General features: G+C 48.2%; 1 protein-coding gene across 6 annotated transcripts in view; it reads right to left on the bottom strand.

Moving 5' to 3' along the window:
* Nucleotides 1–19,484, bottom strand: part of DPF2 (double PHD fingers 2) — a 42,322-nt gene extending 22,838 nt beyond the window's left edge. For 4 of the 6 annotated variants that reach the window (XM_044269566.1, XM_044269567.1, XM_044269568.1 and 1 more), the window contains exons 1-5: nucleotides 19,413–19,484; nucleotides 15,221–15,381; nucleotides 10,320–10,427; nucleotides 8,413–8,573; nucleotides 672–764 (exon numbers count right to left, since the gene is read on the bottom strand). In XM_044269566.1, coding sequence (XP_044125501.1) covers nucleotides 672–764; nucleotides 8,413–8,573; nucleotides 10,320–10,427; nucleotides 15,221–15,381; nucleotides 19,413–19,435 — 546 coding nt within the window. In that variant the 5' untranslated portion in view covers nucleotides 19,436–19,484. Of the gene's footprint in view, nucleotides 1–671; nucleotides 765–8,412; nucleotides 8,574–10,319; nucleotides 10,428–15,220; nucleotides 15,382–19,271 lie in introns of all 6 variants that reach the window. The other 2 variants (XM_044269570.1, XM_044269572.1) reach the window with 2 other exon arrangements.
* Between the last annotated feature and the right edge of the window lie 2,575 nt (nucleotides 19,485–22,059).

Raw genomic sequence — 22,059 nt, 5'->3', positions numbered from 1 at the left:
TACTTACGTAGAAACATGTCCATTAGAATAAAAGCACTTTAATGTTTATGGTAAGTGCTTTAATGACAACAGATTGTAATATGTGTTGTAACTGATTCAGATTCATCTTGTGTATGTGCACCTGTCGATTGCCTATTTGTACGGTGTCGTTCTTTCTGCAAGTCAATAAAAATGTTTTAAAAACTAAACTAAAAATCCAATTTCCAGGGGAATAGGAGCCTTGCTATAGGATTCAGAGAACAATAGATTAGAGGCTCTCACACCAAATGTGGAAGGCTTGGAGACAAAGTTGTATTCCGTCTCCATGTCTACAGTTTCTACTCAAGTGGTCAATTTTGAATATCTTTCAAGAGAAGTAGAACTAGAAAATCATATATGCTGCATTACAGCTCAGACTTCCAGGCCCAAAACGCAACACGATCAAAACAAAAGTTAGGCCTCATGCACACGTTCGTGGAACACGGACCGTGTGATACCGACCTGATCTATACCAGTGTATTACGGTACTGCGGCGGCAGCAGCAGGAAGCGCACGGCGTCATATCAACCAATGACGCCGTGCGCTCCTGCACTCAGAAGAAATCCAGGCCGGTATCACAAGGTCCGTGTTCCATGGACGTGTGCATGAGGCTTTAAGATGAAAGCGAAACACATATAAAGTCTTTTTTTTACCTTAGCTTTTCCCTTTCCCCGTCTTTTGGGTGTATCCTCTTCATAATCTTCATCATCAAGGTCATCTAAAAAATCATCAGGATCCAATATACGCTAAGGGATTAATATAAACATATTTGAATGACTCATTTGCTGCAGAGGAGCAACAGAAGAAAATAAAAAATTTAAGAAGTGGTTTTGCAGGTCGGAACAATTGATGGCCTGTGCTTAGGATAGGCCATCAAAAACAAATCAGTGAGGCCGAGTCTGACTCTAGGCACCCCTACATATCAGCTGTTTGAAAGTGCCACAGCGCTCATGGAAGTGCAGCTATGGCTTCAATATTTCCATGGACTCATCTATCTGCACATTGTCTACTAGTGCAATCACCTGCACTTCCACCACTAAGTAGACAGCGTGCAGGTAGAAGGACCAAAGTAGACAATGAAGACACCACAACCCCCAACTGGCAGGGATGCCGATAGTTTGACATCTTCCAATCTGATACAGGTAGGATATCCTAATGTTAGGCCATATCTGGGACACAGATCTAGTCAATATTTGGGACACATAAGTACCCGTTAAGATAAGGTATAGTTCAGCTAATATTAAAGGTGTTAGTTCATGGATACTAATATATATATATATATATATATATATATATATATATATATATATATTAATTTTTTTTTATTTTACACATATACACACACACATATATATATATATATATATATATATACACACACACACACACACACACACATTTATTTCATATTTCAAGACTAAAATGTCACAATGTGATGCAATATACTCTTGATTTCCTGCTGATATGTATCATATCAAGAGGCTGAATGCCAAGAATTGTGTGTTCCCTGTGATGCAGGGTCTCTGAGGTTTAGCAGATGTGATGCGTACTGGAGAGAGACTTCATTCTCAAATGAGCATGTGATTTCCCAAGGGGTTATGTGAAGTCCAGCCATGTCACAGCGCTCTGTGCAGAGCTTGAAATAAAGCAAGATCTACATAACAATGTAAGTACAACTGAAAGGGGCTGTACTATCAGGCCATGTGCCCGTGATGGCGAGGAGCTCACCTCAATTACCCAGAGGGCAAAGCTGCCAATGCAGGGGAACTGTCTGGCTGCCTTAGTTGACATCTGCTAAAAGGTTTCAGCAGCTCAACTTCTGCAAACAAATGTAATGGTTCACTTTAAAGGCTATGTGCACCTTTGGGGCCGACTGTTTTTATTATTGCATTGTACTCATTTTGAGCTAAAAAATATTTTTTTTAGTTGGTCTTTATTAAAATAAGTCAGCCCTTTTCTCTGTAAAGGGCTGAGATACTCTAGTAGTTGGTTCTGAATTTTCTCCATAGTCCATCCGGCAGGGAGCTATCAACTACTTATCTCTGATCTTATAAACACTTATTAAAGCTCACTTCTTATCTCAATGATAAGAATGTAACTTAAGCCAGTATTTCACCTGACGATTTTTCAGGAGACGACCGCTAAGGATAGTTCGTATGAATGCTCGTTAGCGATCATCTTGCAGTGCAATACTGCCACCGACTGCCCGAGGAACCAGAAAAACGGTTCTTCATCGGGCAATGCAAATATCAGCTTGCAGGCAGCAAATCGTGGTGTCTTATGCCAATCAGCTGCCAGCAAACCAGTATATAACATTGGGACGTACGATGGCATAGCAATCGCTCCTCCCCATGCCGTGGAGGAGATTGCTGCATGTAATAACAGCTGTCTTCTCCGCTAGGTAGCAGTTACGTCCCAACAATTGTCTGCCACATCAGGCTGGTAATACAGGCTTTAAATAACAAGATTTTTGTATAACCTACCAGTAAAACCTCTTTCTCGCTCTTCCTTGGGGGACACAGGAGACCTTGGGTATAGCTCAGCTCCCTAGGAGGCGTGACACTAAGTGAAAACTGTTAAGCCCCTCCTCCAGCAGCTTTACCCTCAGCCTGGAGAGAGAGACTGCCAGTTGTGTGTCCAAGTAGTGAGAAAAGGCAATGTCCAACAAGCCAACTACCCAACGGGTTAAACCAAGTCCGGAAACCGTGTAGAAAAAACAATGAATGGGTGGGTGCTGTGCCCCCAAGGAAGAGCGAGAAAGATTTTACTGGCAAGTTATACAAAAATCTATTTTTCTCGCCCATTTTCCTTGGAGGACACAGAAGACCTTGGGATGTCCGAGAGCAGTCCAAGAGGGGGGGGGGGGGACCACAGCTCCAAGGCGAAGCACCCAAAGGCATCAAGGAACCACCGCCTGCAAACCCAGGCGGCCCAAAGCAGCATCCGCCGAAGCCCGAGTATGCACCCTGTAGAACTTGGTAAGGCATGCAAGGAAGACTGGTGGCCGCCTTGCCCAATGTCTCCATCCCAGGATGCACCGACCACTCTGGTGAAATGAACGGTGACACCGAAGGCGTAACCCTGCCCTTGGTGCGGTAACCTCAGCAATAGCCATTCTGATAAAGCGGGGGAAAGCCACCCTGGAGGCCATCAAACCTTTGCGCGGACCTCCTGGAAACACAAGAGTCCGAGCGTCGACAAGAGCCGGTGATCTCCAAGTAAAACTGCAAGGCCCGAACAACGTCCAATCGGTGAAGTGTCCGTTCCCGGAAGTGGGAAGGGGAGGACGATAGTCTCGTTGAGATGAAAGGCAGATACCACCTTCAGAAGGAAGGAAGGGACGGGATGGAGAACAGCTGGGGAAGGACAGAAGGCTCGGAACAAGAAGGGCCGCCATTCAGACACCCGTCAGAGACATGATGGTTACAAAAACACAACCGTACAGGACAGAAGGAGTAGAGAGAACTTCTGTAACGGCTCCAAGGGAAAGCTTGGAGCGCCGAGAGCTCAGTATGTAGTTCCCAGGGCGGTACCGGGGGACGGTACAGAGGAACCAATGAGCCACTCCGTGGAAGAAGGTCTTGACAGGCCCAAGAGGGGCAAGGAAACGCTGGACAGCACCGACACTTGACCCTTCAAGGAACAGAGTCCCAGTCCCAAGTCCAGGCCGGACTGGAGAAGGACAGAACCATGGGGAGAGAAAGGCAGAGTGGGGGAATGCCCAGCTTCCCACAGAACCCTAGGTAGGAACTCTAAGTCCGATAATAGAACCTGGACGAAGCATGGCCAGGAGTGAACACTAGCGTGCCCGCTGGAATCACCTGGGCAAGCAGGAAAAAAAACAATGTGATCAGGCGCAGACCAGTACCACGGGCAGAAGAGTCCGGCAAAACTGGTCCCGTCGGCCCCCGAGCAACGTCGTCCCGTATCCACCCGGAGTGGTGGAGCAGAAGGACAGACGGAAGGAACCGAAAGGGTCCACCCAGCATCCGACAGATGCCAAAACAAGACAGGCTAAAGTCCATGTCGATATTGCCACCAGAGGAACGGGTTCTATAGTCCCGGTGTGAGAGATCTAAGGACAATCTTGACCGAAGTGTAGTCCTCCCAAGTTACCGAGAAGGTAAGTCTACAGCAGGACCATCGCCTAGAATGGAAAACGCAATCTGCACCCAAGCGGGAGGACAGAACGCGGTAGACTCAGTAAAAAGGCGCACAGCTAGTACAGCCAGTGTGAACGAGGGAGACTGTACGAGGCCACAAGGAACACCGGAACCATCCAAGTGAACAACCATGTTCTCCCCAGAGGGGAGGGCAGTGAAGGAACAGCCTCTGGAGCCTGGCCGGGGCAGAAGCCACATCGGAGTGATAAGCCCCAAGCGGTAGCCAAAAACAGAGCCGTCGAGACAGAGGCTGGCATAACACCCTCCAACAGAAAGGAGGAGTGGGTAACAGGGAAGTCATAGTAGGACAGCTCAAAGGCAGAACACCCGCTACTCTGAGATGCCCATGTCACCGCCTCGCAGAAGGCGAATACCCTGAAGAACCCAAAGTGGAGGTCCCCCGGACATGGATAAATCGAGCACCCAAGAGTTGGGTGACCTTCCCGAGAAGAGCGGCCCGAACCTAGTAGCAGAGCAGAACTGAAGTGCAAAGGGGCCAATAGGAAGGACTCATACAACACTGCATCCGAAGAGGAGGAAATGGTAGTAGGCGAGGGAACCGTAGTCCCGCCAGAGCCAATGTAGAATTCGAGGGGCGCTGCAGACAGCACCCTCATCCATGTGACCGCTTGCGCAGGGAAGCAATGCCGCGGGAGGACGAATGGGTATGCATCTAGGAACCACGAACACTCCCCAGGTGGCCAACAAACATGGTGGATACAGTCACAACGGAACCGCAATATACAATCCAAACCCGAGAACGAGTACTGCCTAGCTCGGTGCAGTAGAGAGCAAGTAGAGCCCGTCCGTGTCAGGTGGAAGCAGAATGATCTCTTCAGAGAAGAGTGCAAGGCTTGCGGCAAGCATCGCATCCCAAGAGAGACGAGTATGTCGCAGGAGGAAGGAAGGCATACGTACGAGCAGCCCAGTAAGCAGCGAGAAGGCCAACCCACCTACGGGAGGAGAAGGCATACACAGCCCAAACGCAGAGCGCACAAGAACGTCCGCTCACTGCAAAATAGTCACTCAGCGAAGGGGGCCAGCCACAGAGTCCTACAGTATCTACGGAAGTGCAAAGTGCAGCCTGAAAGGGAGTTATGCACAAGACTAGTACGGCATGCGATGGAACGCAGGCAGTCCGCCCAGAAAGGGGGGAAATGTACCTGGCAAACACTGCAGTTAGCAAGAGTGCAAAGGCCCGCCCCAAAAGGGGGCGATGCCCAAGGCCAGTACCAACTTCAGAGAAGTAGGACATACCATATTCCGCCCAGAAGGGAGGGAACCATGCACAGTATCCAGCAAGAGGTCCGCCTAGTGAAAGGGGGACATGCACAGGGTTATCCTAGCATTAAGTGATTGTGCAATAATCCACCCAACACCGAATTCCGTGAGAGTGCAACTACTCCGCCAATGAAGGGGGAAATGTACGAGTCCAGCACAGCATATACAAGGACAGCCATGAGTCTAGTGAGGGTGCAAAATTCCGCCCATGGAATGAGGGGTGGTCATGCACAAGGCCAGCACCGTATCCAATGGGAGTGCAAGCATTCCACCCATGGAAGAGGGCAATGCTCATGGCCAGCATCGTATCCAGCGAGAGTGCAAGAACCCCACCATGGATGGGGGGTCATGCACATGACCAGCAACTTACCAGCGAGAGAACAACCCCAGTCAGTGAGAATGTATGTATGCCGCCTGAGGAAAAGGAGGCATGCCCATGGCCGGCAGAGAATTCAGTGAGAGTGCAGCATTCCGCCTATGGAAGGAGGTCATGCATATGGCCGGCAGCGAATCCAGCGAGAGTGCAGCGTTCTGCCTATGGAAGGGGGTCATGCACATGGCCAGCACCGTATCCAGTGAGAGTGCAGTATGCCGCCTATAGAAGGGGGTCATGCACAAGGCCAACCCGCAGCCAGGGAGAGTGCACTATTCCGCCTAGGAAGGTGGGTCATGTACATGGCCAGCACCGTAACTGGAGAGGGTGACTAATTCTGCCTATAGAAAAGGCGGCATGCACATGGCCAGCGCCGTATCCTGGAAGAGGGCAAGGGTCCGCCTAGAAGGGGAACATGCACCTGGCCAGCGCCACGGGCGGGGAGCGCGACATGCCGCCTATGGAAGGGGGGCATGCAGGCATGCATACGGCCAGCACTACTGAGATCAGCCAACAAGAATTCCGTTATTTCTCTCTCCTTTTTTTTTTTTTAAACACAGCCTCTCTGAGGCAGGAAGGGGGCCACCATACAGGGGCATAGCCTCTCAGAGGCAGGAAAGGGGCCAGCCATACAGGCTCATGAGGAAGCCCAGATCTTAGAGGGTCTCCTCTAGATGGGAGCCGGCCAGTACACAAAAGGTTAACAGGGATCCGGCCTGGGGGGGGGGGGGGGGAGGTGGCGCAGCGATCCCCTGGGGGCGGGGGAACCTCCTGGCGGGAAGAACTCGAGCCTAGAGAAATTCCCGCCCCCTCCAACCGAGGCCGTAATTTTGCGGCCTAGTAGGCCGCGAAGTCGGGGCCTAAATTTTTGAGGTGCCCGGCCGACCAGAATGCACCGCCGGAATCGAGGGCCCTGCGCCTCGGCCGTCAGGAGCGGGCCCCTGGCCGTGAGCAGCGCACCGGTAAGGGGATGGGGGGACCCCGAGACCGGGTGCCCGTGAGGATAGAGGCAGCTCCCTAAGACGTGACAGGGACGCCGGCATAACCCCTCCGTCAGGGGCAGCTAGGTGCGGGCCTCCGGGCCATGTTGCAGCTTTCCTCGCAAGGAGAAGGGAGGCAGTGCAGCTGAACCTGTGTTGCAGCATTCTGCAGCTGCCTTCAGGAGCGGTGGGAATAAAGTCCTATGGAGGCCAGGAAAGGGAGTAGGGAGCAGATTGCCGCCCTGCGGCACCCCAGGGGCCAGCCTAGGTCCAGCAGGGACAGAAGGGTCCAGTATGGGGGTCAGGCACGCAGGGTCGCCCCTTCAGCTACTGGCACCGTAGTGGCAGGACGCTGGAAAAGGGACTTGGCATGCGGGGGACCCTTGCGCTGGCGGGATGCAGGGAGCTAGGCTGTCCTGGTCCACCTTGCCTTCTGTGGCGGAGGCAGCAGTGCGGGTGAAACCCCAGGAGAAACAGAGAGGTCTAGTGCGTCTCTGTTGTCCCTGATGGTCTGGAAGAAAAAGAAAAAAAAAAAGAATTTAAACAAGGAGAAAACAGCCCTGCAGAGCAGGGAGTGTCTTGCCTCCTTGGACACTAAGCAAAAAACTGGCAGTCTCTCTCTCCAGGCTGAGGGTATAGCTGCTGGAGGAGGGGCTTAACAGTTTTCAGTGTCACGCCTCCTAGGGAGCTGAGCTATACCCAAGGTCTCCTGGGTCCCCCAAGGAAGATGGGCGAGAAAAGTGTTTATGACCTTTTAGTAATTTAGAGATGAGGTTTATTAGAGGAGGGCACAAAGTGAGATAAGAAAAGTACAATTCACAGATAACTCTTTGTGACATACCAGATCAGTCTTTTAATAAAGACCAATTGAAAACACGATTTTTAGCCCAAAAAGAGTAAGATACAATCATTAATAAAAGTGCCCGTGAGGGTACACACAACCTTTAAGCTCTCAGCTAACAGCTTTTATTGTGGTAACAAGCAAAATACGTTCACTGTATTATTTCTATGTGTGATCCACATGATGGTACAGCTAGAAATATGGAATCTTCTATGCAAACCGAGGGTATTCAGAATTCTGCAAGAAACGGCTACCTACTTCACAAAAACTGAGGACTGAAATGCACAACGATCACACAGATCAGTCTGACAAGGCAGTATATCACCAAACTGTGCCAGTACTTCTCAGGCTAGTTTCTCACAAAATGCTCAGATCAGGGGGGGCTGTGTGGGTGAAATTCTTGGCATGTTCAGGTTCAGCTCTTAACCCGGACAACCCCTTTAATGGGGCCGTCGGGCATTCCGTTGGCATCTGAATTCCGTCAGGCTGTGAAAATAGCCTTAGTAATGACTACAAAGGTAGAACTAGAGCCCAGCTCCAACGTTATAATGTGTCAGAAATAATCAACATAACTGACTGTAAATGACAAAAATGTCTGTTGTAATACGTACATGCATGAAATCGAAATGTATCAAAGTGAGTCAACTGCTGATAGAGTATTAAGCTGTGCCTCGTGGATCTAAGCTGTCACCTCCCTGACTTTACAGTGATAACTCCAATCGCTACGTAACGCTGCCTCCCGTCGTAGGTCTGTACCTTCCGTGCTCGACCTGCAACAGAGGGGAACTCTGTGAGGCTGTCGTCATCTCGAGGGTCAGGAATAATTCTCTTCTCAATAGGGTCTGATCGCAGAAGAGCTTCCAGGCTGCTGCCATCTTGTGGTATAAAGCCCTCTTTCTTCAGAAGTTGCTCAGGGTCTACATGAGAAATGAGGGGAAAAATTTAAAATTAGAACATACATTGTGGTCTCAAAACTTAATTCCACAGTTTTCCACGCCTTTTTGGATGGGTCTTGTGTTTGCATCAACCATAAATAATTAAGATATTTCACATTTTCATTTACCGTGTATATATATATTATATATATATATATATATATATATATATATATATATAAAGACGACACATTCATTAGCTTTAATATTGGGTCCACACCACTGGCCGTAAATTAAATTTGTGTAATCCTGCAGTTTGAATAAATACGGTTACTGGAACTGAAGGGATTTGGGGAGTTTACTGGAAGACACAACAACTATGGTATAGGCCCCTGAAACCGCAAAATGTTGGGTTGTCCACTTTATAGCTAATGTTAAGGAATTTGTTTTAAATATGCAGATATTCTCCTTACTAATATATCCGATTTTAAAGTTTGTGTCCCATTTTACTAGTAAAGCCATACCACTGTCGGCCTTTTAGTGGCGAGCAGTGGAATTACTGCTTCTCCTTCCCATTCATTTAGAATGGGAAGGAGCAGTAATAGTTACACTACGAATGAGACGAGGGAGCTGTAACTACTACTGAAATGCTGAATGCGAGCAGGCACACAGAATAGAAGGCAGCACTCGTACGTCCACTGTGGTCTATTCATACATCCGATCAGCGGGGTTGCTGGGATTCAGTCCCCCGCCGATCTGATATTGATGAACTATCCTGTGGGTAGGTCATCAATATCATAAACCGGACAACCCCTTTAAAGTTAAAACAGATGAGCTCGCACTCTGCAGGGGGCATAGACTGTGTACGAGGAGAATAAACCTTTCGCCTCCTAATGACAGAAGTCTAAACCGTTAGTTGTTGGGTAACCCAATGACAGGAGTGAGAAATAACGTCTAACACAAGGAATACACCGATTATAATCAACTTCTATTTTTGACAGCTGTTTGGTAGTTGTCTCCTTCCAAAAATATGCAATAAAGTACATTTACAAAAAAAAAATGCATCCATAAAAAGGAAGAGTACCTAGGAGAAGAAATGAACAATTAATGGAAATTCTGCTATTATAGAACATGAATAGTGAAACGTTTTGGTTCCCAAAAGTTTGAAATGATATGCCACATCACCAAAGCCAGTCGTGGGCTGCAGCAGCGCAGGCGACCATGTCCACACCCCATCCAGGAGTAAACACGATGTGAACAAGATGGACAATCCCTGGAAAAGCCCCAAGACTCCCCCTGTGGGATGTTGCTGCTGTTACTTAAAATGACAGCATGTAACCATGTGAGGCGCTGTTCACATTGGGTCTAAGCCTTCTGTCGGAGGTATATGTCATGGACATTCTTTTGGCCTGCGTCGGGTGAATGGGTAACTAGGTATATATTTTACATATGTGCCTTTCTAGGTGCATGCACCAAACGCCAAGTAAACAAATGCACATATGCTGCAGAATCACGGGTGGAAAATCTAAAGCATATTATAGTTATCAGCAAAGTGGTCAACATTTTACCAAATCTCATCCAGTCAATGCGCAAAAAATAAACCTATACAAAAAAAAATATATGAACACACTGTATCCTCAGCATGTCATGTTTCAGAGAGTCACCTGGGGCGATGCACAGGAGGAGATTCATGGCAAATCTGCAGCTAGATCTGCATGTAACTCAGATTTTACCACGTCAGCATGGAAGCAATCCCGATTCATCAACTAAGCAAGAATGAAAAAATACCTGGTTTAAGAGAAGGGAAAGAAAGCCTAGGATCTTCAGGAGGGTGTGCCCTCCTCTTTTTGCGCCAGCGACGAGAAGGGTATGTATACAGCTGCCCTGGTGCTGAACCTAGGAAAAAAAAAAATATGCATCAGATCAAAATTGCATTTGCCATTTTAATATCCAACAGGTAACAAACAGTTCAGAAATTATCCAACTGATTAGGAAAAATTAAACAAATTAACAATTCTCTTAAAGGGGTTTTCCCACGAAAAATATTCTACAGTTTTCAAACCAGCACCTGGATCTTAATTATTTTGTAATTGCGTGTAATAAAAATTTAAGCATGGCCAGAGTTGTTCAATAAAATGTATCAGTATAGCGCCACCTGTGTTTTTTTTTTTTCTTATTTCTTTGATCCGCTCACTGAGATGGCCGCACATGCTCAGTTTCATCCTTCAACTGCCTCCTGAGCTGTGATAGGGAGAACATGGACACGCCCCCTTAGCTGCAGCAGAAAGGACACTCCCATTGAGCTGTCAGCTTGATATAAATCTAGCAGAGCAATGAATGTGGAGATCTCTGGAACCATGTGAGGTCCAGGGCTGGTTCTAGCTTTGTTAGGCTACATGCATAGGACCGTATGTGTTTTGCGGTCCGCAAATTGCGTATGACATCAGTTTTTTTTTTGCGGCTCCATTGTAACAAATGCCTAAAAGAGACAAGAATAGGACATTTTTTTGCAGGGCTACGGAAAGGACATACTGATGCGGACACTACACGGACCCATTAAAATGAATGGGTCCGCATCCTATCAGCAAAAAAAAAAAAACACGGAACGGACACAGGAAAAAACAACATTCGTGTGCATGTAGCCTTAAAAAAAAAAAAAAAAAAAAAAAGATTTTCCTGTACTGCATGGTGTCTGATTTTAATATTTTACATTAGTCATGGGATCACCCCTTTAATATCTAGGGCAGATGTTGCTGAGTCACAGAGAAAACTGGAAGGGAATATTACCCTGGTGCCAAGTTATACCGTACGTGTTTTGACCCTGGTATCAACCCCTGTTACTGCTGTCGCCCCCTGGGTCCACTAGGGCACCACAGTTAGCCATTGACCTACAGGGAAAATTTTGCTCTCTCAGATGTATTTTGTTCCCATTATAACAAAATAATGGCAGCTATTTCCCATAACGGAATTGCTCATCCAATCACACAAAGTAGTGACAAATGCACTTTCCTATCTAATACCACTGCTCCTGAACTAGATGATGAGCGCAAACATATATGGAATAGGGTTTCATCACAAACCTCTTTGAAATAAAATGGGTATTTTAACCACAAACACTGATAAAAAAATGTAACCATGATAACATACAGTGCATTCAGAAAGTCTTCAGACCCTCTGACTTTCTTCACATGTTTTGTTATGTTGCCTTGTGCTAAAAGTAAAAAAATAAAATAAAATTCCTTCCATCAACTAGCACTCAATAATGAGAAAGTGAAAGCAGAATTTTAAAGAGTTTTGGTAAAAGCTAAAATTTCATATAGACATAAGTATTCAGACCCTATGCTGATGTTTCTACACATTGGAGACCACCTGTGGTAAATGCACAGTGGCTTCCATAACTCTCCATAAGGGCTCATGCACAAGGCCGTTGCCTGGCGGTTCCATGCATTGAGGTCCCCAATGCACCGGCAACATCTGTGCGGTTTCCGCAGATGGATGCAGATCCATTTAACTTGCATGGGTCATGATCCGTTCTATATTTTTTTTTGTCCCGGTATCGATATGATACCAGGATTTCCATTTTTTTCGATACTGGCTGCGCTGTCTAGTATCTCTGAACATGAGCGCGCTGCTGTCAGCACGCTCATGTCCTCTCGGCAGCACAGGGGAGAAGGAAGCAGTCTCTCCCTCCCCCTGTGCTGCTGCCACCAATGAACGGAGAGAGGGGCGGAGTAGGGGAGGACGCACTGCGCCGCCAATGATACGACTTTTCCTACACAGAGCGGCGCCAAGCACTTATTATTCCTGGGCGCCGCTCCGTTCACCCGCTGTGCCCCATTACTGTCTCCTCTCCTGATCCACATGCTAATTACTATCGGAGCAATGGGAAGGAGAAATCAGCTTCTCTAGTGGGCGTTCCTTCTCCCTGGCTGTAGCGCTGTCCAATCGCAGCGCAGGGAGAAGGAACGCCCACTAGAGAAGCTGATGTATCCTTCCCATTGCTCCGATAGTAATTAGCATGTGGATCAGGAGAGGAGACAGTAATGGGGCACTGCGGGCGAACGGAGCAGTGCCCAGGAATAATAGTAAGTGCTGGGACATCCCTGGGCTCCGCTCTGTGTAGCCTAATACTTAGACTGGACTCATATAAAGAAGTATTTAACACATAATACAGGAGGCGGTGCCGGCAGCAGAATCGCATTGCCGGCACCCTGCCCCTGACAGGGAGCTGCGATCAGTGGCAGTTAACCCCTCAGGTGCGGCACCCGAGAGTTTAACTGCCGCTGATCTGCCAGTACCCACCTCCTGTATTAAGGGGTAATTATCATTGGTGGCGCAGTGCGCCCCCCCCCCTCCCCCCCTTTAAAATCATTGGCACACTGGCCTCTCCCCAGTTATTAAAATCATTGGTGGCAGTGGCCACAGGGTCCTCTCCCCTCCCCCTCATTGGTGGTGCAGTGGCAGCTTCTGATCGGAGCCCCAGCAGTGTAATCCTGGGGCTCCGATCAGTTACCATGGCAGCCAGGACGCTACTGAAGCCCTGGCTGCCATGGTAACCTCCCTGATGCTGTGTGCACCGAGCAGCAGGGACAGTGTGAAGTCCTATTCACCCTGAGGGATCTATCAGGGTGAATAGGACAAGGGATGAAAGATCCCAGGTTCTGGCCCCTAAGGGGGGAAATAGTTATTAAATAAAAAGTATGAAAAAAAAAAAAAGCAAGAAAAAAAAAAAAAAAGTTAAAAAAAAAAAACCCACCAAAATATTAAGTATGAATCACCCCCTTTCCCAATTTCACATATAAAATGTATAAACAATAAATAAACATTACATATTGCCACGTCCGAAAAGTCCAAACTATTAATATATTTTAAAAAAAATCTATTCGGTGAGTGCTGGAAGTGGAACACAAATTTTTTTTATAAAAACTGTGCGATTCACCATTTTTTAAAATGCGGAATGCACGTGGCTTTTTTGGTTTATTTTTTTGCGTGGTATCGAGTATCGCAATAGTTTTTTATGGTATCGAAACCGAATCAAAAATTTGCTATCGCAACAACTCTAGTGGGGAGCCAAGTGAATGGGTGCTGTCTGCGGGCTGCAATACGGGCATGGCCAGGCAATAGCCATGTGCATGAGGCCTAATGGAAGACGTTTGGAACAACCAGGACTCTTCCTTTAGCTGGATGCCCCATCAAACCAAGTAATCAAGGGAGAAAGGACTTGGTAAGAGAAGTGACCAAGAACCCAATGGTCACTCTGGCTGAGCTCCAAAGATCCGGTGTGCAGACAGGAGCATGCCTCTCCTCAGTAGAAGATATATCAAAAATAGCAGCTAAAGGAGTCCTTTAAAAGGACAGTCAGACTCTGAGAAACAAGAAAACCTGGTCCAGAGTGGTCTGGACCTCAGACTGGGTTGAAAGTTCATCTTCCAACAAGACAATGATCCTATGTGCACAGACAAGACAAAACAGGACTGGCGTAGGGACAACTCAGTGAATGGCTGAGCATTCAAGGCCAGAGCCCTGACTTGAATCCAATTGAACATTTCTGGAGAGACCACATCCAACCTGAAACAGCTTGAGAGCTTCTGCAGAGAAAAATGGCAGAAAATCCCCAAATCCACGGGTGAAAACCTTGTGGCATCATACCTAAGAAGAATGGAGGCTGTAACCACTTCCAACGGTGCATCAACTAAGGGTCTGAAGACTTTCCAAAAGCATTGTGTAACACCCTCCACAGTGAGCACTTACATACTTGTCTCCATTATTTCGTTACTCGGTCCCACTCCTTGCCCCCCAGTTTTCAGTGCGGGTACAATGCGTGACGTGAACGCATAGCACCCGCACTTAATCCAGACCCATTAATTTCAATGGGTCTGTGTACATGAGGTTTTTTTTCACGCATCAGTTCTGCGTTGCGTGAAAAACAGCATGTTCTATATTTTGCGTTTTTCACGCAGCCCTGGCCCCATAGAAGTGAATGGGGCTTCAGTGAAAAACGCATCACACCTGGAAGCAAGTGCGATGCATTTTTCACTGATGGTTGCTAAAAGATGTTGTTTGTAAACAGTCGGTGTATCACGCGCGTGAAAAACGCATCAAAACGCATTACAACCGCGCGGAAAAACTAAATGCAATCGCAGACAAAACTGACTGAACTTGCTTGCAAAATGGTGCAAGTTTCACTGAACGCACCCAGAATGCATTCAGACCTAATACGTCACGCTCGTGTGAAAGCAGCCTAAGGGGGATGCTGCCACTTCAAACTGCTTATTGGCGGGGGTGCCGGATGTCAGCGTCCCGTCGATCGGATATTGGCACAGGAGGGGGGGGGGGGGGGAGCGGAGCTGATGGCACAGGAGGGGGGGGGGGGGAGCGGAGCTGATGGCACAGGAGGGGGGAGCGGATGTACTTGAGCTGATCGCACAGGGGGGAACGAAGTGTGTTGGGGAATGATGGTAGGGGGTCTGATGAGTTTTTATAAAGGAAAACAGTCTATTAATTTTTTCTTATAAAAGAGTACTCGATTAATCGTAATAATAATCAGTAGAATACTCAATTGCTAAAATAATCGTTTACTGCAGCCGTAGTCATCAATATAACAAAAGCAGATAACCCCTTTAAAGTGGATCACTTAGATGAAAAAAAAACTTTAACTAATCACTCCCATTACAGCGCATGTGTCATACCTGGGCCCCGATGTCTTTTCTCCATCCATATATAACAGTTGCTTTGGGCTACACCTGTCTGGGAATCCAGGAAAGGCATACGGACGCTGCGTTCTGCACATAAGCGTGCGTTGTAGTTGTGGCACTGCTCCATGGCATCTTTATAATACTGCTCTCCGATTCTAGGCAAATATAAGAGTATTACATTAGAGTCGTGATAAGTGGCACATTCACACTTTAAATGATCCCTAAACCTTAAATGCACATGAATTCATTAAACTGAAATATTACTTCTTCATCTAGAGCGTTACATGCTAAAGTGCAGCAGAAAAGCCAGCATTTAACCGAATATTGCTTTGCATGTAGAGGGTATTTTCTCCTAAATGCAAAAAAGAAAGATCCCACGGACAACGGACCGATCATAGTCTGACGTTTATGTCCAGCTTTAGATACTGGTCACATTCAGGATTTCTGAAATCTTTGACAGCAATAACCGCAACTCTGAACCACCATTTATGCCGCTATTGAAACCTCTACTGACCTGTCACAGCAGTAGTGTAGCAATGATGCTAGTGTGAACAGATCCCAAGTCAGTAACATCCAGCCATTAGTATCAGAGGGGGCTGGTCGGACCAGAAGCATTTAAGCCTGTATATAGATACGGACACAGAAGAGGCAGCATTAGTGGCAGCTGCTTTCGTGTCTGTTCCTTTCTTTGCTGATAGGATGCGGTCCCATTCATTTCAATGGGTCTGCAAAAAATGCGGACAGCACACGGTGAGTACATTGGAGGAGCTTCCGCTGCCCAATCCTTTTGTTCTCAGGAGACAAGCTGCTGGCAGCGGCCGACATCACACAGCCAATTCACAGCACATGCACAGTTGGCCGAGCATGCATGTGAGTAACAGGGAGGAACAGCTGTTGATCGAATGACCAATCTAATGTCTATGACCAACATTAATACGGGTCCCCATTCTCGTGATCAGTGGGGGTCCCTGCGGTAGGACCCACACGGATCTAACAGTTATCCCCTATCCTGAGCGTATGGGGGTCCGCAGACAGTGAGCTGGACATACTGGATCTCAACATGCCCGATTCTTTGCTCTCACAGTAGATAAGCCGCAGCCATAGTCCGTGTTGTGCCGGTTAGGACTCTCAGTACAGATGCCCACACATTTTATGGCTGCGTTCACATGGGACTGAAGTCGCAGATTTCCGCAGCAGTGTACAGTGGCGAGGGTTAGCCCCACAGCAATACGTGTTGTGCAGCTTTTCTGGTAATGACAGTCATTGGTGTCGCAATGTGACGTGCTGCAAAGCATCCAACTCCGACCGTCGCGTCTCAGTATGTTGCACTGCGACACCATAGTCTGTCATTACCAAAATATAGTGCGCAACTTTTCTGCAACTAATGTTGCCGCCCGCCGGCTCCCCTGCTGCAAAACCACAAAAAAACTGATGCCAGCTTTTCTGCCACAATGTCCAGTATGTGTGGACGTACCCTACAGCGGTCGGCTGACAGCTCCGACTCCCCCCTACGTGTTTTCAATGGGGAGAGAGGAGGACGGCGCTGGCAGACACCTCTCCCATGAGAACAAAATTCAATGCGTCCAATTCTTCTCCCAACATGTCAGTGGGGGCTCCCCAGACACTAGAATGAAAACGATGGGGCTGATTAACAAGACCGCATACGGGGGACCGTAAAGTGGTTTTCTGAGGATTTTATACTGATGACCTCTCCTCTGGATAGGTCATCAGTATGGGGACCCCCGCCGATCAGCTGACGGAGCAGGCAGTGGGCCCTGCGGCTCTGGATAGGTCATCAGTGTAGGGGACCCCGGCCGATCAGCTGACGGAGAAGGCAGTGGGCCCTGCGGCTCTGGATAGGTCATCAGTATAGGGACCCCCGGCCGATCAGCTGACGGAGAAGGCAGTGGGCCCTGCGGCTCTGGATAGGTCATCAGTATAGGGGACCCCCGCCGATCAGCTGACGGAGAAGGCAGTGGGCCCTGCAGGCTCTGGATAGGTCATCAGTATAGGGGACCCCCGCCGATCAGCTGACGGAGAAGGCAGTGGGCCCTGCGGCTCTGGATAGGTCATCAGTATGGGGACCCCCGCCGATCAGCTGACGGAGAAGGCAGTGGGCCCTGCGGCTCTGGATAGGTCATCAGTATAGGGACCCCCGCCGATCAGCTGACGGAGAAGGCAGTGGGCCCTGCGGCTCTGGATAGGTCATCAGTATAGGGACCCCCGCCGATCAGCTGACGGAGAAGGCAGTGGGCCCTGCGGCTCTGGATAGGTCATCAGTATGGGGACCCCCGCCGATCAGCTGACGGAGAAGGCAGTGGGCCCTGCGGCTCTGGATAGGTCATCAGTATGGGGACCCCCGCCGATCAGCTGACGGAGAAGGCAGTGGGCCCTGCGGCTCTGGATAGGTCATCAGTATGGGGACCCCGGACGATCAGCTGACGGAGAAGGCAGTGGGCCCTGCGGCTCTGGATAGGTCATCAGTATAGGGACCCCCGCCGATCAGCTGACGGAGAAGGCAGTGGGCCCTGCGGCTCTGGATAGGTCATCAGTATAGGGACCCCCGCCGATCAGCTGACGGAGAAGGCAGTGGGCCCTGCGGCTCTGGATAGGTCATCAGTATGGGGACCCCCGCCGATCAGCTGACGGAGAAGGCAGTGGGCCCTGCGGCTCTGGATAGGTCATCAGTATGGGGACCCCCGCCGATCAGCTGACGGAGAAGGCAGTGGGCCCTGCGGCTCTGGATAGGTCATCAGTATAGGGGACCCCCGCCGATCAGCTGACGGAGAAGGCAGTGGGCCCTGCGGCTCTGGATAGGTCATCAGTATAGGGGACCCCCGCCGATCAGCTGACGGAGAAGGCAGTGGGCCCTGCGGCTCTGGATAGGTCATCAGTATGGGGACCCCCGCCGATCAGCTGACGGAGAAGGCAGTGGGCCCTGCGGCTCTGGATAGGTCATCAGTATGGGACCCCCGCCGATCAGCTGACGGAGAAGGCAGTGGGCCCTGCGGCTCTGGATAGGTCATCAGTATGGGACCCCCGCCGATCAGCTGACGGAGAAGGCAGTGGGCCCTGCGGCTCTGGATAGGTCATCAGTATGGGGACCCCCGCCGATCAGCTGACGGAGAAGGCAGTGGGCCCTGCGGCTCTGGATAGGTCATCAGTATGGGGACCCCCGCCGATCAGCTGACGGAGAAGGCAGTGGGCCCTGCGGCTCTGGATAGGTCATCAGTATGGGGACCCCCGCCGATCAGCTGACGGAGAAGGGCAGTGGGCCCTGCGGCTCTGGATAGGTCATCAGTATGGGGACCCCCGCCGATCAGCTGACGGAGAAGGCAGTGGGCCCTGCGGCTCTGGATAGGTCATCAGTATGGGGACCCCCGCCGATCAGCTGACGGAGAAGGCAGTGGGCCCTGCGGCTCTGGATAGGTCATCAGTATGGGGACCCCCGCCGATCAGCTGACGGAGAAGGCAGTGGGCCCTGCGGCTGGTGACATCGCGTACATCAGTCACGTGGCCTAGGAGCAGTTCTGTACCAATCAGGTGAACGAGGCCGAGCTGCCATACCAAGCACCTCCGCTATACAATGTACGATGCTGGGAGATGGGCTGGGAGAGGGGCGTAGAGCTCCCAGGAGCACTCATGCCTTCTCAAACAGCTGATCGGGTGTTGGACCCCCACTGATCAGATACTGATGACCTACCCATAGAATAGTGCTAGGCCATCAGGATAAAAATCTTGGAAAACCCCTTTAAATGTGGAACACAGCTGGAAAGCCTGACTTATCACAGAGTGGGAAATGGGAAGAGCTGGCGGGTAATATGTGGCACAAGCCCATCTGCTCCGCTGAAAACAACGGATGAATGGAGAACAAAGCAGGGCCGGGGGAGGCAGCCGCAGAGGGGGCACGGAGCAGACCTGCACTGTACATACATGTAATGGTGTGTGATAGCATGGACCACAGGCGGCTGGACCCCCGCACACAGCCCGCTCCCCCCGCCATCCCTCCTCTCCGCCGCCTATTCACTGCTACTTTCCTCCTTACTTTACCCTCTTTTCTTTCTCCCCTCGCGCCCCGGTACAAAAGAACGATTCGATCAACGTCCGCGCGTCTCTTTATCTGCCTTTTCCGTCCTTCTTGTAAACAAACCCCGCACTTCAAGTCACTCCCGTTTTCTTCACTTACATCTTTTCCACAGCCGCCGCCATCTTCTTGGTCTGTCCCGCGACACAAGCTCTCTGCCACTGCGCATGCGTGCTCGCTGACGACGTCACTTCTGGGCATGCGCACTAGCCCTTAGGCGCACGCTTTACAACCAGTTTTTACAGAAAAACTTTATAGGCCTCATGCGCAAATCCCATTCCAGTCATACTGTGCAGCACTGGCAGAGTAGCGCAGCAGCCAATCAGATTACAGCTATTAGATTTCCAAGGCAAGTTGGAAAATGAAAGAAGTAATCTGATTGGATGCTGTTCCTCGATTTTACACTTGAGGTTGTTTCCTTTAGGCTCGTTTCACACTGTATCTGCAGAACCTGGGTTATATATTACTGTAAAGACGCATTGGCCTTCAATCAGCCATTATGTTTACTGTATGAACATGGCCGAGTCCATAAACAACGGATCCACAAAATACCTTCTTTAAGATTACTTAACCACCTCAGCCCCCCTAGCTTAAACCCCCTTAATGACCAGGCCACTTTTTACACTTCTGCACTACACTCCTTTCACCGTTTATTGCTCGGTCATGCAACTTACCACCCAAATGAATTTTACCTCCTTTTCTTCTCACTAATAGAGCTTTCATTTGGTGGTATTTCATTGCTGCTGACATTTTTACTTTTTTTTATATTAATCAAAATTGACCAAAATTTTTGCAAGAAAAAAAGACATTTTTCACTTTCTGTTGTAAATTTTTTCAAATAAAACTACATTTCTTTATAAATTTTTCTCTAAAGTTATTGTTCTACATGTCTGATTAAAAAAAAAATGCAATAAGTGTATATTTATTGGTTTGGGTAAAAGTTATAGCGTTTACAATCTATGGTGCAAAAATGTGAATTTACGCACTTTGACTTTCTGAGCACCTGTCATGTTTCCTGAGGTTCTACAATGCACAGACAGTGGAAACACGCAACAAATGACCCCATTTTGGAAAGTAGACACCCTAAGGTATTCGCTGATGGGCATAGTGAGTTCATGGAAGTTTTTATTTTTTGTCACAAGTTAGCGGAAAATTCCACTAACTTGTGACAAAAAATAAAATTTGACATGAACTCGCCATGCCCCTCACGGAATACCTTGGGGTGTCTTCTTTCCAAAATGGGGTCACATGTGGGGTATTTATACTGCCCTAACATTTTAGGGGCCCTAAAGCGTGAGAAGAAGTCTAGAATCCAAATGTCTAAAAATGCCCTCCTAAAAGGTACTCATTGGAATTTGAGCCCCTTTGCGCACCTAGGCTGCAAAAAAGTGTCCCACATGTGGTATTGCTGTACTCATGAGAAGTAGGGCAATGTGTTTTGGGGTGTATTTTTACATATACCCATGCTGGGTGAGAGAAATATCTCTGTAAATGACAACTTTTTACATTTTTTTATACAAAGTTGTCAATTTACAGAGATATTTCTCTCACCCAGCATGGGTATATGTAAAAATACACCCCAAAACACATTGCCCTACTTCTCCTGAGTACGGCGATACCACATGTGTGACACTTTTTTGCAGCCTAGGTGGGCAAAGGGGCCCACATTACAAAGAGCACCTTTAAGATTTCACAGGGCATTTTTTACACATTTTGATTTCAAACTACTTCTCATGCATTAGGGCCCCTAAAATGCCAGGGCAGTATAACTACCCTACAAGTGACCCCATTTTGGAAAGAAGACACCCCAAGGTATTTCGTGATGGGCATAGTGAGTTCATGGAAGTTTTTCTTTTTTGTCACAAGTTAGTGAAATATGAGACTTTGTAAGGGAAAAAAAAAATCATCATTTTCCGCTAACTTGTGACAAAAAATAAAAAGTTCTATGAACTCACTATGCCCATCAGCGAATACCTTAGGGTGTCTACTTTCCGAAATGGGGTCATTTGTGGGGTTTTTCTACTGTCTGGGCATTGTAGAACCTCAGGAAACATGATAGGTGCTCAGAAAGTCAGAGCTGCTTCAAAAAGCAGAAATTCACATTTTTACCTTTTACCCAAACCATTTTTAGGATTTCTTTAGGATTTCACAGGGCATTTTTACGCATTTGGATTCCGTGAGGGGTATGGTGAGTTCATGTAAGACTTTATTTTTTGTCACAAGTTAGTGGAACACAAGACTTTGTAAGGGCTCTTTCACACCTGCGTTCTTTTCTTCCGGCATAGAGTTGTCGGGGCTCTATGCCGGAAGAATTCTGATCAGTTTTATCCTAATGCCTTCTGAATGGAGTGAAATCCGTTCAGGATGCATCAGGATGTCTTCAGTTCCGGACTGGAACGTTTTTTGGCCGGAGAAAATACCGTAGCATGCTGCGCTTTTTGCTCCGGCCCAAAAAAAAAATAATATTTTATGAACTCGCCATGCCCCTCAAAAGTGATCTTTATAGCGCTGCAGCGATTTTACGGTGTTTTTGCAGTGATCAGAAAAAAAAAATCGGTCACTGTGTGCGCACAAGATCAGGCCTGATCGGGCGAACACTGCGTTTTTTGTAGAGCCTATAGAACATGTCCTATTCTAATTGCGGACAAGAAAAGGCATTTTCTATATAGTTCCGGCAATGTGCAGATCCGCAAAATGCGGAAAGCACATTGCCGGTGTATCCGCAAAACACATACGGACTTCTGAATGA

Source organism: Bufo gargarizans, chromosome 10 (assembly GCF_014858855.1).
Source record: "Bufo gargarizans isolate SCDJY-AF-19 chromosome 10, ASM1485885v1, whole genome shotgun sequence".
Taxonomy (NCBI): Eukaryota; Metazoa; Chordata; class Amphibia; order Anura; family Bufonidae; genus Bufo; species Bufo gargarizans.
This window is presented reverse-complemented; position numbering and strand designations above follow the sequence as displayed.